At 43.9% G+C, this 16,093-nt stretch overlaps 1 protein-coding gene across 15 annotated transcripts in view; it reads right to left on the bottom strand.

The window, feature by feature from the left end:
- The window catches only part of LOC128454119 (activated CDC42 kinase 1), a 52,164-nt gene that overhangs the window by 15,310 nt on the left and 20,761 nt on the right, over window positions 1-16,093 (bottom strand). For 12 of the 15 annotated variants that reach the window (XM_053437346.1, XM_053437348.1, XM_053437355.1 and 9 more), the window contains 4 exons: window positions 5,884-6,061; window positions 4,436-4,506; window positions 1,177-1,443; window positions 341-493 (listed from right to left, as the gene is read on the bottom strand). In XM_053437346.1, the coding sequence (XP_053293321.1) occupies window positions 341-493; window positions 1,177-1,443; window positions 4,436-4,506; window positions 5,884-6,061 (669 nt within the window). Of the gene's footprint in view, window positions 1-340; window positions 494-1,176; window positions 1,444-4,435; window positions 4,507-5,883; window positions 6,062-9,033; window positions 9,707-13,096; window positions 13,122-16,093 lie in introns of those variants that run through there. The other 3 variants (XM_053437358.1, XM_053437354.1, XM_053437353.1) reach the window with 3 other exon arrangements.

Genomic DNA, 16,093 nt, shown 5'->3' with positions numbered 1-16,093 from the left:
GACTTCAAGGTCATAAAGCTGAGACAGGGCCTGAGAGTTAGTGTGGGTGTAGGTGAGAGCACAGGGACGCCAAGAAAAAGCAACTCAACCTGTGAATGAAGTCCACGTGTGCATATTCTGTAGCTGTGTCTCAAATCGGGGGGGCTGCATTTGAAAACTGATTGTGTCTCAGCTGCTCAACCAGACTGTCCCAATTTGGCAGTCTGTGGCATCCTTTGTCGGCTTTGTAGACTTGGTCCTGAGAAGGACGTGGCCCCTGATTTGAGACAGAACTTGTGTTTGTCTGACTCTGTTCATTCCTCCCACATGTGTGCATGAGTTTTCTGTGCGTCCACTGTACCATCTTCATTGGGTGTGTGAGCACCACACCGTAGAGGCGGATGAGGTTCTGGTGGTCCAGGGAGTGCATGGCGTTGACCTCGCAGATGAAATCCTCCAGAGCGTCGGGCTGGCTGAGCACGTCCGTCTTCAGACACTTCACAGCTACATTCAGCTGGAAAGACAGACAAATCATTTCACTTGACAGTTTCAGATTCATTCACAGGGGCAGGGAATTGCTTTCACCCCTGTCTGTCTGTTTGTATCATTAAGAAACTGTGGGAGAAAAAAGTACTATGGTGTATATATAGTATATAAATGCTACACACAGGGCTGGCATATGATACGTTTCACTCATTTTTTTTTTTCAACATTACACTCATTTTATTTTATTGCAGTAGCATTTATAATCAATCATAAAGTTATAAGTGTGAATACACAACCTTAGAAGGCACGTGTACCTAAAATAGCTTTAAAATAAAAAATGTCTTACATAAGCCATTTTCAGACATGAACTCGATAGAATGTCTGGAATCAGGTCTGAACTTTTGCGAAGATCATGTGTTTTTGTAAACAGCACTAACACCACCCTCATCAGCAGCTGCTCTGGAAACCTACTGCCTTTTTGTAGTGTCTTCTATATGTGTATGGCATCTATTCTTCATCCTGAGTTATTTGTGTTCTATTTCTTTTTTCTTCACAGTTTAAGACCGTCATGAGTTAGAAATGTCATCAGTGCATCCTCCAGAGAATATCTGGAGTTTCTCACTCTGCCATTTACGTTGTCACATACATCCTGCGTGCATAAAAAGCAGCATTAGAGAACGGAATAATAATGACAGGTGTAAATCTTCTCACCACCTTTCCTGCAGGTGTCAGCCACTCCCCTCTCTTCACGACGCCAAAGGAGCCGTCCCCGAGCTTCTCAAACAAGGTCAAGTCCTTCTCAGGGATGAGACAGGTCAGAGCTTGCTGCTGCCCGTCGAGAGGACCACCACCAGGCTGTGTGGCCAGGACTCCCTCCCCCAGGCCCAGCGGAGGCGTGTGGGACAACTTTCGAAAGGAGGAGGCCGGCTGACCCTGCTGGGGGATGTCTCCTCCGTCTGGGCGCTTTCCGCTAAACACCTAGAGAGGAACAGAAGAAGAAACTAAACATACTGACAAATAGTCCTGTGCGTATAGAAGAAGTATGGTGAAATAGTAACAAATGTGTGAAAAAGTCAAACATTGCAGAGATAGAATAGAGAAACCGCTCTAGAGGTTGAGAACACAGAGAACCTCCACATTTGTGTTTTATCTTACACTGAGATTATATCTACGCGGCCACTTTGTGCTCAGGAGACACAGGCCTGGAGAGTGTGGGTGGACAGAAAGAGACGACACCAGACACTCGTTTATGATTCTGAACTTTAACAGCTGCTCTTTTCCATTTCTATAAGCTCAAAAGAATATTTTTCACTTACTCCGTCTCTTCTCTTCTCTCCATCTCTTTCATCCGCTCCCCCCCCCCCCCTGCATTCCACTCCCACACACAGGATTGACCCATGTAGGCCTGCAGGGGTCAACACAATTTGGAAGTTTCTTGCTTTATCAGCACTGATAATATTGTATGTACCGCAGGAAAGAGGACATTTATAGTGGAACTGGCTCTACTCAGATATAACACTAGAACTAGAACAACTAAAGCTTGAGCCCAACAGTAACAGTCTCAATGTGGGTCACTTTGGTTTGGGCCTCTTCATACCGACAGAGTCACTGAGTTCAATGTAGCTGATGAAACTCCTACGATGGCGATCTTAATTCACCCTTGGTGTAAACTTTGGGCCTTATCCTCCTCCGTGCATCCTCCTCTGCTGCATCTGGACGCTTAGTGAATGTGCAGCGTGAGGAGCTTGTGGTTGGAAAGCAGAGTCATGTTATGGGGCAGCGTCCATTGTAACATAAGAAGTGATTCACAGGCTCTGTCTGGGCCTGAGGGCAAACGGAGCAACCTCTTTTCCTCCGCACAACAAACACCCTTACCCTTACCATACAGCTGCTCTCGGATATGCACAGAACTACACAATCTCCAGAGTTTCTCCTGCCAACCAGGTCAAAAATCCAGATAATTTCCAAATGTCTGAATGAGCCCATGTTAAGAAAACAGTAGGAGATCAACGGGAGGATTCATTGTGAGCGTGTTGATGATGTGTATAAGATGAGGCTGAGATGCGTTCACATGCGAAAGGCAAACCCTGGAGAAAGTCCGGACCCATTTTCCAGAGTTAATTGTCTGTGGCTTATGAAAAAATAACTGGTTGTGGTTCGGATAATAAGCGTAAAACACATTTGGTGGAGCATTTTCAAAACTAACTAGAGGCTCTACATTCAGTCGCAATGTTTAAGTATCAAAACAAGCCCTCATCATTCAGGGGGAGAGGCATTTCTTAACTCCAGGCTTCAGCGCTGACGACACAGTAGGAATGACTGAGCCTTCAGGAAGTGATCATTAGGAGGCACTATTAGATTTAGTGAATGTTTCTGTGTGCTGGCATACATTTGTTGTGCGAGTCCTTAGGAGCTTTCAAATCCTAAATGTGAACCTGCCCAATGTGTGTGCTGTGCAGAGCCAAGAAGGGATAGCTTTGTTTAGAGGCCCTAAATAAGACTGTTTACTAAAATAGGAATGCACATAGGAATGCTGATGATACCAGATAGTAGCAGACAAAGCTAAATGTGCACATCATCATAATTCCTGACAATAAATAACATAAAGCGTGTCAGAAATGAAATAACTGGCTCTTCCTCAGAGGTGAAACATTTCATTTAAAGCATGAATGAATGAAAGACATGTCAATTCTTGATTGGCTCAGGAACAATGGCCAGTATTCAGAAATGGTATCATCGGTGAAAAAGAGGTGTCAATGAATGACTAGTGCCGAAACATATTTGACTGGCCAGATATAAACAGTAGCGAGGGGTGTGTGGTTTCACATTCACACTGGACCAGACATGACATAATGCTACAGACCTTTTTTAAAAACACCACCAGCATCTCTCTGGTGAGTGGGTTTCAAATAGGAGGCTCGGAATTCTCTCTCACACACACACACACACATACACACACATGCACACACAGGGAGACAGAGCAGGCTGAGGAAGCAGATTACTCCAGCTGAAGATGGTGCCAGACGCAGAAACAGACAGGTGTAATTATAGATGGCAAGCACTGTCCATTGGGCACCAGCACATCCACTATGAACAGCCAACACACACTCACACACACCTGTTTGTGTGTAGGTACATCAGATCCGTCTCACTGGGAACCTTTACCCAAGTGTTCTGCGTTTATGTGAAGAAGTAGCGCTGCATGGTGCTGTCTCTTTAGGGGAGAGGCGTTATGCTTCCTGAGAACATTTCTGTGAATGCAGCCTGCTGCGAATCGGTGTCACCGGCTCTTGTGACTTGACTCGTGTGTTCATGCGTTTGTCTGCGTCTGAATGTGGACGTGCTCCTCTTCATGTGATGGGTCAAGCCGTGTTGTACTCTTGGGGGAATGTTCCCTACAGACAAACATCTGTGAGGGACAGATGTGTTTTTTCTTTCTTTTTCTAACCCTGACCCTTTGGTCTCCTCCCCCAAATTGTTGCCAGTGTCTTGTCCTAGAATGATCCAGTAAAGCCAGAACCGTATACTGGTCACTACTGTTGTCCCCGGGCTCACCAGTCTCACAGCAGTAGTATAAAGTGTATCTACTAAAATCTAGTCTTACCATGTATTTGTCATTTTCTATACTTTTGTCCCCATTAAACATCTGATGATGGCAAAATTAGCTCAGCAAGAATATAGAGGTGTAGATGGTCTTAAGTTATTATGCACTAGTTTTATTTACCACTTAAAGCAGCCATTTACCCATCCACACACACACACACACACACACACACACACACACACACATTCAAACAGATACCTCCTGGGCCTCAGCAGCCTCCCACAGACAGACCCAAACTCTGCCACATAATGTCGAGCACACTATATGTACCATAATAAATGTGCTATGTGTGTGTGTGTGTGTGTGTGTGTGTGTGTGTGTGTGTGTGTGTGTGTGTGTGTGTGTGTGTGTGGCTATATCTGTCACCTTGCTCATCCAGGACTTGCGCTTGCACATGACTTTCCTCCTCTTCACAGCTTCCAACAGACGTCTCTGCCCTTTATTAAGAGAGTAACAGGGAAAAAAAGATGAATACAGTGATTTGTCAGTGGTAAATCTCATAAGAAACAAAGACTGCAGCTGCTTCCTCTTGTATTGGTCCCACAGGACGACTTCAGAGCTAAATTACAAGAATTTCAAATAATATCCCACAATACCATGATTGGAAAAACACGCTTTTACAGCTTTATATGAAAAATGTTAAATCCAATGACAACTTTAGAAAGTTAAACCTAAGCCAGGCAGGTCAAATGTACAGTGCATCAAAAAAGACATAAGACAAATATATCGCAAATATGGAAATGTCCAAAGGCCGGTTTAAATCCAAAGGAATGTGATCGTAAATCTGCATAGCTAAGCATCTCTTACTTCCTTTACATCTGCTGGTTGGCAACTTGTCATCAATATAGTTCAGGGGACCATCAAACATACATGGGATCTTCACCATGTTGTCCTATTTTAAAGAAAATGATCTCAAATACACACATGTTAAGTTTTGTGAGTGTATCTTGAATGATTGTGACACTATTGTGGTGATAATATCTGTGCACAGACATTTAAACAATCAAAACCTCCTCTGTGGTTGTTCCCACTACAGAAGGTGTCTCCACACACACACACACACACACACACAGTGACGAAAATACCAGTCCCGTTGTTGCTGTAGTTAAAAAATAACTGCTAATTACAAGGGTATAAGAAACGATGGCGAGCGTGGAGTAGAGGGATGTGAGATGTGAGTGAATGTATGAGCAGGAGAAGTGGAGGTAATTAAACTTAAGTGGCTCTGCAGTCGAGGAGGTCCTGAGGGTTCCAGTAACTGGATTAAGAACATTACTGCTGCCATACTCTTCACAGACAAAAGACTGGTCTCCTATTATTGTACCTAATCACCAGTTGTGGCTTTAAAACGATATTAGGGGTATTAGTGATGGAGGATTGGCTTCAGCTCTGCTAAGTGTTTAGTCAAATGACACAGGGCCATTACTGCAGACAAAAGTAGTAAAGCCACATAGTGTAGATGAAGACTTTCCCATTATGTAGTCGTATAAGCCCAGGGACTATTTGGAAGGAAACTTCTAGTGGCTCTGCTGAGACAATGAAACATGAGGCAGAGTTATACTGCACTGAAATGAATCAGGCATCTGTCAAAGTATTCCTGATGACATGACAGCTGATCAGAGAGGAAACAGGAGTCTAGAAGACAAATAATGCATGGTCCGGATTGTTCTCAACATGAGGTTGTCTCTTCAGGATCCCAGCAGAAAATACACAAAAACTAAATCACATCCCCTGCAAATGAAGAGACTCTAATATATCTCATTAGAATGACAAAACTTGCACAAATGCATGTGCACACACACACACAGTCTCACCAGGTCGACCCATGCCGATCTTCTCCAAGTCTTCGTTCTTCACGTAGTCGAAGTGTGACAGCCGCGTGACGTTAAGGTCGTCTCTGATCCGCAGGAAGTATTGCTGCAACTGCACCTCCATCAGCAGCTCCAGCAGCCATTCTGTGCCTTCCTCACACTGCATGCTACTGCCCAGTTTCTGCAAAAAATCACACCCACACACAGAAAACAGGAAACTGAGTTTAAATCATTCAACATTCATTATTCATTGACAGTTTTCTCAATACTTGTTCCAGCGTCTGCAAAATATGTCCAGAGAGAAAGAAAGGAACAAACAAACCATTCTCTTCTGTAACAAAAAAGAGAAAACTGAGCTCATGGCCATTGTGTGCAAATGTTCACAGCACAATTAAATACCTGCTTAGATACTCTGACATTGACATTTGCAGTCCACTATGCATTAAACCACACACACACACACACACACACACATACACAGGAGATAGGGTTGCCATCGCATAAACAAGGACACACAAGGCAAGGGGCCAAATATAGCATGAGCTGCATGTCAATGGGCCAACAAACAACTGCACACTAGTTGTGATTAGACCGATCCTGAATCCATGTGGTTATAATACACCATGCAGGCTGTGATTGCATTCAAATGATGCAAGAGCACAGACGTTGTATTTTTGGCTTCCTCGCTGCAGATGGCTCACAGACATCGCAGTCTCTCTGCAGACAGAGATACATGAGACGAATGATGCACATCTGGTGTCCATATACGTCAGCGAAGACAAACGAGAGGCTCCGAACACTCTGACCACACAATAACTATACTCCATCCCTCCATACAACACTGAGTCAGACCATCTATCTTCAACATCAAAACAAAACACAGAGTTTGAAATGTCATCCATCACTGTCCGCTCAATGTAACCAGCTCATTCTTCACAGAACTCTGAGTTTTAGACCCACGACAAGAGCTCGTCTACTCGTCCATAAAGCCGGCTCCTTCTCAACGGGGAAGTGAAGCCGTCAACCAACCTAATCAACTCAGAAATGACAAACATTCCCTAATCTGTTGAGATTTACTGGGAGACCTTCAGGGTGGATGCTCTGGGGCGTGGGGGTTAGTCCACCGAGTGGTAATTAGACTGTGAATGAGGAACTTCCTGTGTTGGCTGAGGCAAGGTTACATGGTCCAAAGGAAAATGTCAGAGGGGTCACAGCTTCCTCTCTGTCATTTAAACTTTTAATGGGCTTGGTTAGAGGTCACTTCCTATCGCTTATTGACTGTGACTGTGAGTTAGAGAGGATTTTCTCTCACACATACAAGTACAGACTTAATACTGGGCCATAAAAATATGAACAACCGACTGAATATGTTTATATGTTTACCGTACTGCTTCAGATTGAGTGGTCCTGTACTTTCTACATGCAAAAGTCTGACTGTGAGGACAGACTGCCGGGATACCCAATGGTTATGCCAGATGTCTGTATCCTGATACAAATTCATAGCTAAGCCCATAAAAGTGGGTTAACTGATATCTCTTTAGAAACGTCCACACATGCAGCTTTGACTCTCCGAGTCAGCAGGGTGTTCCGTCCGTTTGTTCTTGTTAAAAATTCTGTGAACACAGATCATTATTTGATGTGAGCCTGGACATAAATCCTACTGACTGTTGACAGCAGAAATGAGCAGAAATAAGAAGTGCTCCCACAAAGCGAGTAAATAACATGAGGTAATATAATAATCTGTAAGAGTCCAGCTTTAGGATTAAATGCAGCGGCAGTCATTTGAATCCATCACCGTGTTCTGCGTTTTGCTGCATCATGCCTGACCCTTACCCTGAGAAAGCTGATACTACAGTCGTTTGGGCTGGTCCAGTCTGTGCTAAGCTGTGCCAGAGTCTGGCATGTGGCATGTTTACTAGGATCTGTAGTTCATAATTATAGAGTTTAAAGCTCACGCTTTATGCTGATGATTAACACTTATACTTGGAAAAAGGCGATTCGTTCAAAAGTAAAATAGATAAATGAACACACGTGGTATTAAGTACCAAATATTCATCTGTGGGGTGGAAGTCTGTCTATGGGGCATGAACTATTACTCCCATTATCCTCCTAAACACAGCTCCCAGTCGGATCTTCTCTGGCAGTAAACATCTCAGTGTTATTTCACCGGACGGTGCCAAAGACGCAAGTCAGCTTCCTCTTGGGTCTTTTTCCACGACAGTGTCATAACTGGGGGGGATGAAGAGTAAAACTCTCAGTGCTGAAGCCTTGATTCATATCTCAGTGAACCTGCAAACTCAGCTACAAAACTCATTAAGCCAGGACTGCTCTTGTTTGTTTTGAGAGGGTGCTACATGGTCATACAATGTCATACATCCATTTATAGAGGTGCTCAAGATGGAGATCGGCTCTAAGTAAAATATTTCAACCACCTGACACTTTTGGAGGAGAAACATTGTAATGTTTGCTTCATGTATAGTTATTTGAATACGCAAAACACCTTATTTTGTATCTTGACCTTTATATTGGATAAGGAAGAGGAGGATGCACATTGCGGAGGTGTGAGGTCAGCAAGAGAAATGCTATGTTCAACCGTTAGGTGTGATTTGTTGAATGACTCTGAGTAAATCCCACCAGGGCCAGAAGTTCCAAGTAGGACTTGGCTCTAACATCCCGTGTTATTTCTAGAAATTGTGGTGAGGGGCTTTAAGAGGAACGTGCAATGTTTCAACACAGTTTTTTTATAAAAGCAAACATGGAGGCAACAAGTTTAACACAGAGAGGAGGAAGGAGGGATGTAAGAATTTATACGCAGAGAAACAACATGATGTCCCTGCTGAGAAATGCCTCGAGCCTGAAATCATTCCTCATGGTGGTGGAGAAATGCACACACACACACACACAAACACACACATACTAACAACAAGCCTCCTAGAGGATAGCCTCAGTCCAGCTGGTGAGTACACACACACACACACACACACACACACACACACACACACACACACACACACACACACACACACACACACACACACTACCATATGCACGATACAAATGTTGCTATAACATCTGGGTGAACCACATGATCCATGTCAAATTACCAAAGCATTAAATTCCTGAGCTGACCGGCGCAGCAGACATCAGACTTACTCGATATACGTGAAAGTGTGCCAGGAAGGGGAATGACTTTTTCAGCTTGTCAAAGCGCCGCATCCTGAATGCCTTCGTCTGGATGAGTGTATATGCAAAAAAAAAATGTGGGTGCACGTTTTAAATGGCCAGAGGCGGCTGCTCCTCCGTTAAACCATTACCAGACCCACGGTCCTCCCACTGTAACGTTCCCAGTCTCTGAGGGAATTCTAAGAAGCGCACACGCTCTCCAGATCTAGACTTGCAGCTCCAAACCCAAGAGGGGGAAAAAAAACTTCCTACGATCCTGTTCGCAAATCTGCAGCATTCCATGGCGGGGAAATCCTCCTGTAAGCCCCTTCTTTACCTTCAGCTCCCTCGAGAAGGCAAGGAGGCATTCATGAGGCTCTTTGGAGAACTTAAACAGCTCTGTAATATCTAAGAACAGGCTGGAGAGGGATTACAAGCTGCTGTTTGTAGCAGAGAAAACCTCCCAGCTCTGCCCTGTGCCCAGTCCAGCCATGTGTCCTCCTCAGACACCAATGAGCCGGTCATCCAAACTTGCAGAACTTCACAAATAAGTCACTCCTCCCTCTCTCTCGCCCTCTCTCTCTCTTTCTGTGTCTGCCTCTCTGTCTCTGCGCGTGCAGCTTCTGTCTGTTTGCTTTTCCTTCCTTCCATCTAGCGTGGGGCTAAAAATAGGAGCGACTTCTCCCCAATTTAACAGCTTGCCAGTTGGGCCGGCAGCAGAGACGAGAGAGTGAGGGTCTCTGGTTTCACATTTTAACAAGATGTGTGTCTACGTGCTTTCAGAGAACAATAATACCACTTGTGTACAGCCAGCTTATGTGCTTTCACTGTATGTTGAGTCAGTCGTTGTGTTTCTCCTGCTTCCTCCCATGTACCCCCTCTCCCTGCCTCCTCCTGCTCTTCTTTTTCCTGCTCTGCTGTCCCCCCCCCCCCCCTGCAGGCCCTCAGACGGTCCGTGCAATGCAGAGCAGTGCGTGGTGCAGAGGACAGAGGCTTCATGGTATTCAGGCCGGAGAAGCATTTGATCCGAGGCCAAAGGGTTACATTCAACTGCAGGATGGAGAGCTTGTTTCCTGTGATGCAATGCCCCCAAACACACACACAGGCACCCACACACACGCACACAAGCACACAAACAGGCACACACACGCACGCACACACTCCTGTCCCACTACTCTCTTTCCTTTTCGCTCATCTTGCTGATCTATAAATTCACCACAGTGATGAAATTTGACCTTTTGTGCTTTTGACTGTCAAAGGAAGCATTAACCGAGTGATGCAACAATCTGGGGATAAATATTAAATTATAGAGTTATAAATATCAAATAAATGTATTGAAAGACTAAATTTCATTAAAAAAATGTTTAGTTGTAAGAAATAATTGGCAAATTTAAAACACAAACCATCATCTTCCATTTCTATAGTCACACATCTACATCCACTACATCACTTTACATCACAGAGACACACTCCTGATGGCTGTGACAAATTTAGAGAGTTGTTCTGACCAGGTCACTAACGGCAGCTTACTCCTTCTCTGTCCCTTAACATCTACTCTGACCCGATCCCTCACTCTTTTCTTCATCTCTTCTCACCTTCCTCCCCTGACTCTGGACGACCCAGCTCATTTTCTTCTTTATTTGGTTCTGCCTTTTATTTCCTGCCCCTTATCCTCCAAAAATGTTCTCGTTCTCTCTCTCTCTCTCTCTCTCTCTCTCTCTCTCTCTCTCTCTCTCTCTCTCTCTCTCTCTCTCTCTCTCTCTCTCTCTCTCTCTCTCTCTCTCTCTCTCTCTCTCTGCTGACTAAACAAACCCCTATAGCTGCTTGTCTGACCCTGCAGGAGTTACCAGCCCCCCCCTCGTCCTGCCTCTCGTCACACATTATTCAGCAGATTTTGGTCTTTTTACTTCACAGGTCTCTGCTCTCACTGCTTTACTTTTTCCTTTGATAGTCAATCTATCGACTCAGCTTTCCACTTTGGGGAGTTCTCGATCTGTCTCATTCACTGCTTCTCTCCTCTGCTTCTAATTAGGACGTTTTCTGGAACAAGAAAGAGTGGAGATCAGATGGTTCAGTCATGGAGGGAGAAGAAAGAGAAAACGACAGCAATATGGAGGTTATAAAGTGTTTGATTAAAGACAGGAGAGCAGACTGTTCTGAACATGTGGTGCAAAAAAGAAATTAAAAAAGAAATTAATGAACAGATTCATGATTATCATTGTGTCATATTTGCATGGTGTCGAGTGTCAGCCAGTTTCATCCCCTTTGCAAAATGCAACACAAGCATGAATAGTCAGGTTTCTGGCCTGGTTTCGATGTCGATAGTGAAAGACAAACATCTCTACTGCCAATGGGAAAAGGAATCAATCACTTTTTTTTACCTGGTTTCATGTTAATAACCCATTGACAAGGAGTGTTAGTAGAAATGTGTTTTACTCAAAGGAATGCGATGCTGTTGATAAAGTAATTATAAATGTTTTTAGTTATTTTGCTGTGGTCAAACCATGACTCTTAATCAAGCTTAGAGAAGGGTGGTGAGATAAGTCTACAGATAATCCTATTTCTCTTTCACATGTTTCATTAGCAATTGCTCCGTGTCTGAACCTCTTATTTAAAGTTCAAGTGAGAAATCCTTCTGTACTCGTCTCATTGTCACAGTCACTCCGACATAAAGCTGACGTCATGCATCTGGTTTCAAAATCTTCAAGTGCATATGTGACAGGACAGGAGCGGAAAAAAGCCTAGACCATTTTCTCCTATCTTTTCCCCTTTGAACACACCTATGTACACACACAAACACACAAACACACACTCCCTGAAGTGAGTTGTGGCATAAGTGGCATAAAATTCCCTGAAGTCCACATGATCTGTGCCGAGAAAACCTTTTTGACTATGTGGCTTATTTTCTTGAGAGGGAAAAGGTCGAATAAATTCAACTTCGTTACAAAATAGGGAACGAATGTTTGTTTAAGTTTAGTTACGTAACTCACACGACAATGAAACAGAACACATTCCTTCAAATCAGCAGGAAGAAGCCTGTGACTGATTCTTTGATGGACCCGTTAGTGTTTGTGTGTGTGTGTGTGTGTGTGTGTGTGTGTGTGTGTGTGTGTTTGTGTGTGTGTGTGTGTGTGTGTGTATGTATGTATGTGTGTGTCTGTGTGTGTGTGTGTGTAGTCCACAGTAACGACCACTTGAACATCACTCCTCACATAACGATGATGCTCAGGAAAAAGAGGAAACCTGGTTGTATAGTACAAAGCTGAACTGTGTTTAGTGGACAATGACACACACTGGATGACACAGTGCATTGGTTACTGTACTATCAGATATCTGTGTCAAATCAATGGAAGGAATGTGTCACAGTCAGCTGCCTCCCGACTAAGGAGATTAGACAAATACGATTAATGGTCAGTAAGTACAGCCTGCAGCTCCACCAAGACACCATGAGGTGGCACCAAATGTTATTGTGGGGACTGGTGAGTGATCTAACTCACTGGTGTTGCTTCTACTAATAGATTGGAAACTAATCAATTAGTTATTAGCAATGACTGCACAACTCAACCTTTTCATTTCACAAGTCTGTGTTTAAACTCACACACTCATTGTAAAAGTCCATTCACATGCCTCCTAAGCGTGTACAGGCTGAGTTGTGCTTCCTCAAACCAGTGTGCTGTTCAATATGAACCTTGGTTTTAAATTTTAGTAACTGGGAACAACTGGGGAACTAGCTTCAGCTGATGTTAATGTCATCACTTCCCTTTCGAATAATATGGTCTGGCCTAACTGGTATGAATGTTTCCCCTTTGTCCTCTTTCTAATACTGAGGTGATAGACTCAGTGCACATGCACATGCACATCCTGGAATATCTGAGACTCCTGCATAAGGAAACTGTGACATGTATCAGTTGTGATACAGTTTCCTAATTGATTTCTGCCTCTTGGTTATTTAGTTACTGTGATCAGGAAAACCAGGACATATCACTTGCTTTCTATTGAGAATTCAAGCCCCTTATTATACTGTTTTCAAATCAAACAATGTGCAGCTACCTACCTGTCTGAGCTGCATATTCAGGCACTGACTGAGTGAAGACTAGAAGCGTCTCTGTGGGCAGACGCCTACATGAGTGTGAGGCATTTAGGGGACATCTGTAAATTGCAGCTGCAGAAATAATGGATTACAATCTCCCCCTCTGAACAGCAACAGCCTATTAAGACAATGATTTTTTTTACCATTCAACCGTTAACACAACCACCTTCACCTTAGAAACCACTGTGACATAAAAAACATATTTGATGAGTAAATACCATATATGATCATAATGCGACCCAAGCAGGATACTGATTGGCTCTGTGCGCTGTTAACTGTCTGATATCTTCTTATTTAATTTTAAGTGGGTCGTTTCTCATGGACATTTAAATCAGGGTAAATAGAACTCTTGTGTTTCACTGTGGCTCTTGTGCCAGATTTTTAAGGACCCTCGCACGCTACTGCACGCCTGTCTAGCTGCTTGTATCTGGCCTTACACACACAGACAAACACACACAGACACACACACACACACTGTTGTGACTCAATAGCTGTATTATCATGAATTGACATCATATTAGTAGCTTGCCTGCTAATGAGATTATGAAGAACAAAGCTCTGTGTGAGGTCTGCATTATGTCTGGGTGCTGAAACACACTCCCATACATGAAGCGGGATTCTGTAACATGATGCTCGCTGTACACAGACGCAGGCACGCAGAGGCATGCACTCACTTCAGCTGGATTCACATTGACGTACGATGTTGGGAATTAGGATAGCTTAGTGGATACGGGTCGACACACTGCCAGAGCATTTCTAAAATAAGTTGCAACCTCTTGGTGGCAAAAAATGTATCTGTGGTTTGGTGTTGGATGCCAAAAACTGGAAACGTAGAGTGATGGAATTGAACAAGCATGATTAATCCCTGTTACAACTCTGCAAGCAAAACATCTATACACCCGCACAGACCTCTGAGGCCTGCATGCACAGACAGACAGAGCTGCGTCATTTGTGATCTCACAGATAATAGCCCTCTGCCAGAGTCTGGTGTTCATGTTTTCCCTAAATCCCTCCACCGTCCAAAGCACCTCATCACTCACAGAGAAAGGAGGGGCGTTATGCGAGGGTGGAGGAGCACTGACTGTAGGAATGAAAGGGGCCCTGGATACAAACAGGCTGCCTCCGGGCCAGAGCCGAGCATGTGTGTCGCCTTTTTGTCAACAAAGGTTGTTTTGGTGGCTTGACTTAATATGCATAATGCCAGGGACCCGAAACAACCCCCCTCCAACACTTGCCAGTGTCGTCTGCACCCTGGAAACCCAGCCAGCCTAAGCCAACTGATCCCCTAAAGCTGGTTAAAGAGGGGAAAGGAGGGTGTTGGCGGAAAAAAATGTCGGTCAAATGTCACGATTGACCTCCCGCACGCAGTCGACAGTATATGGATCAAAAATCTAGGAAAACATGTGCTACAATTAGATAACGGGGAGTAATTATTCTCAGCATATCTTCCGTTTGAAAAAATATATATAGCAGATGCTTAATAATACTTCTGGACTAAACCAATTTTCAGAAAGGGATTGAACAACAGGGGCAAGGCTCGCTCACTAATCCCCTCATGCTCGATAGGGAAAAACAGAGAAAAGGTGCGTTTGCTTTCATAAGGTGTGTTTGTCACAAGAATAAAACGGACCGCTCTCTATTTTAGTTCCTTACTCTCTAAGGAGATGAAGGGGACGTATGCAGTGTGTGGGTCGTGTGTGTTTGGATGAAAAAAACTGCTGTGTTCAGCACAAGGCTGCAGCTGTAGAAAGAGGCTGATCTGATTCAGTAACCAGGACAGCTGCAGCATCCATCGGCTTAACTCCACTGAACTAGCACACAGACCCTGAACAGCACACAGTCCACATTCAGGACATTAGAACTGCTGCACAGATCGACACATTCATCCAGGCCATCAAATTTTCAATACGGGATTAACCCCTGCACAGTCACACAGGACTGGAGGCTGTGGCAGTGCACACTGGGCGGGAGGAGGGCCGGCTGCGTCAAATGCATTTTCCAACCAAAATTATAAAAGTCATATAGAATTAGAGCACATTTTAGAAACACTTGAGATATTATTGTTCTCGATTTTTTAAATGTCTACAGATTATTTATAGAATAATGACAAACTTAAGGAGAAAGTGCATAAGATAAACCCTAATGCTAATGTATGCACTACCGTTTTAGTTGTTTAATGTAGACTGGAACCATTAGTATATCATCCTGTCACTCTGCAACTAAATAAAGAGTTAAAAAAGACAAAAATATCCTTGTAACAATGGCAGCGTTGGCCTCATAAGGCCTCGGTCTGTCAGAGGTGGGAGGGGATGAAATGTCATACGTTGCCTGTCACTGTTTCTATTCAGCAGCACTTCATCAGCGACCTCATCATTTTGTATTTAATAACACAACACACACTGGGACCCGCCCTGTGTGTGGGTGAGAAGGGCTGTGTATGGTGTGACTGGAATTGTGGTGGTGTTGAAGTGTTGAACAGAGATGAATGCGTGATTTATGAATAGAATTATATTAAAACAAACCAGGAGGTCTTTTTTTTACAGAGGCATCTGCCTTGCAGTGCATTAGAGCTCTATGAGTTTCATGTGTCCCAATAAGCCATGGCTGTGTGACAGTAAGCCAGCCTGCACAGCACCAGGACGCTGAACCTCCATCCTTCCATTAATCTATACGTTTCTTATCCCAGCTGACAGTGAGCGAGAGGCGGGGAACATCCTGGACAGGTTGGCATCATGTCACAGGGCCAACACATAGAGACAAACGCTCACCCTCACATTCAGACCAATGGACAATTTAATGTCACCAATTAATTTAACCCTGAGTCTTTGGATCGTTGGGAGGAAGCTGGAGTATCCAGAGAAGAGGACACATCGGGAGAACATGCAAAGAAAAGAACCAGGAACCCTCTTTCTGTGAAATGACAGTGCTTCCCACAATGAAATCATGAAGCAGCAAAATGGA

This window comes from Pleuronectes platessa, chromosome 13 (assembly GCF_947347685.1).
Source record: "Pleuronectes platessa chromosome 13, fPlePla1.1, whole genome shotgun sequence".
Lineage (NCBI taxonomy): Eukaryota > Metazoa > Chordata > Actinopteri > Pleuronectiformes > Pleuronectidae > Pleuronectes > Pleuronectes platessa.
Note: the sequence above shows the minus strand (reverse complement) of the source record. Positions and strands in the feature narration are given on the sequence as shown.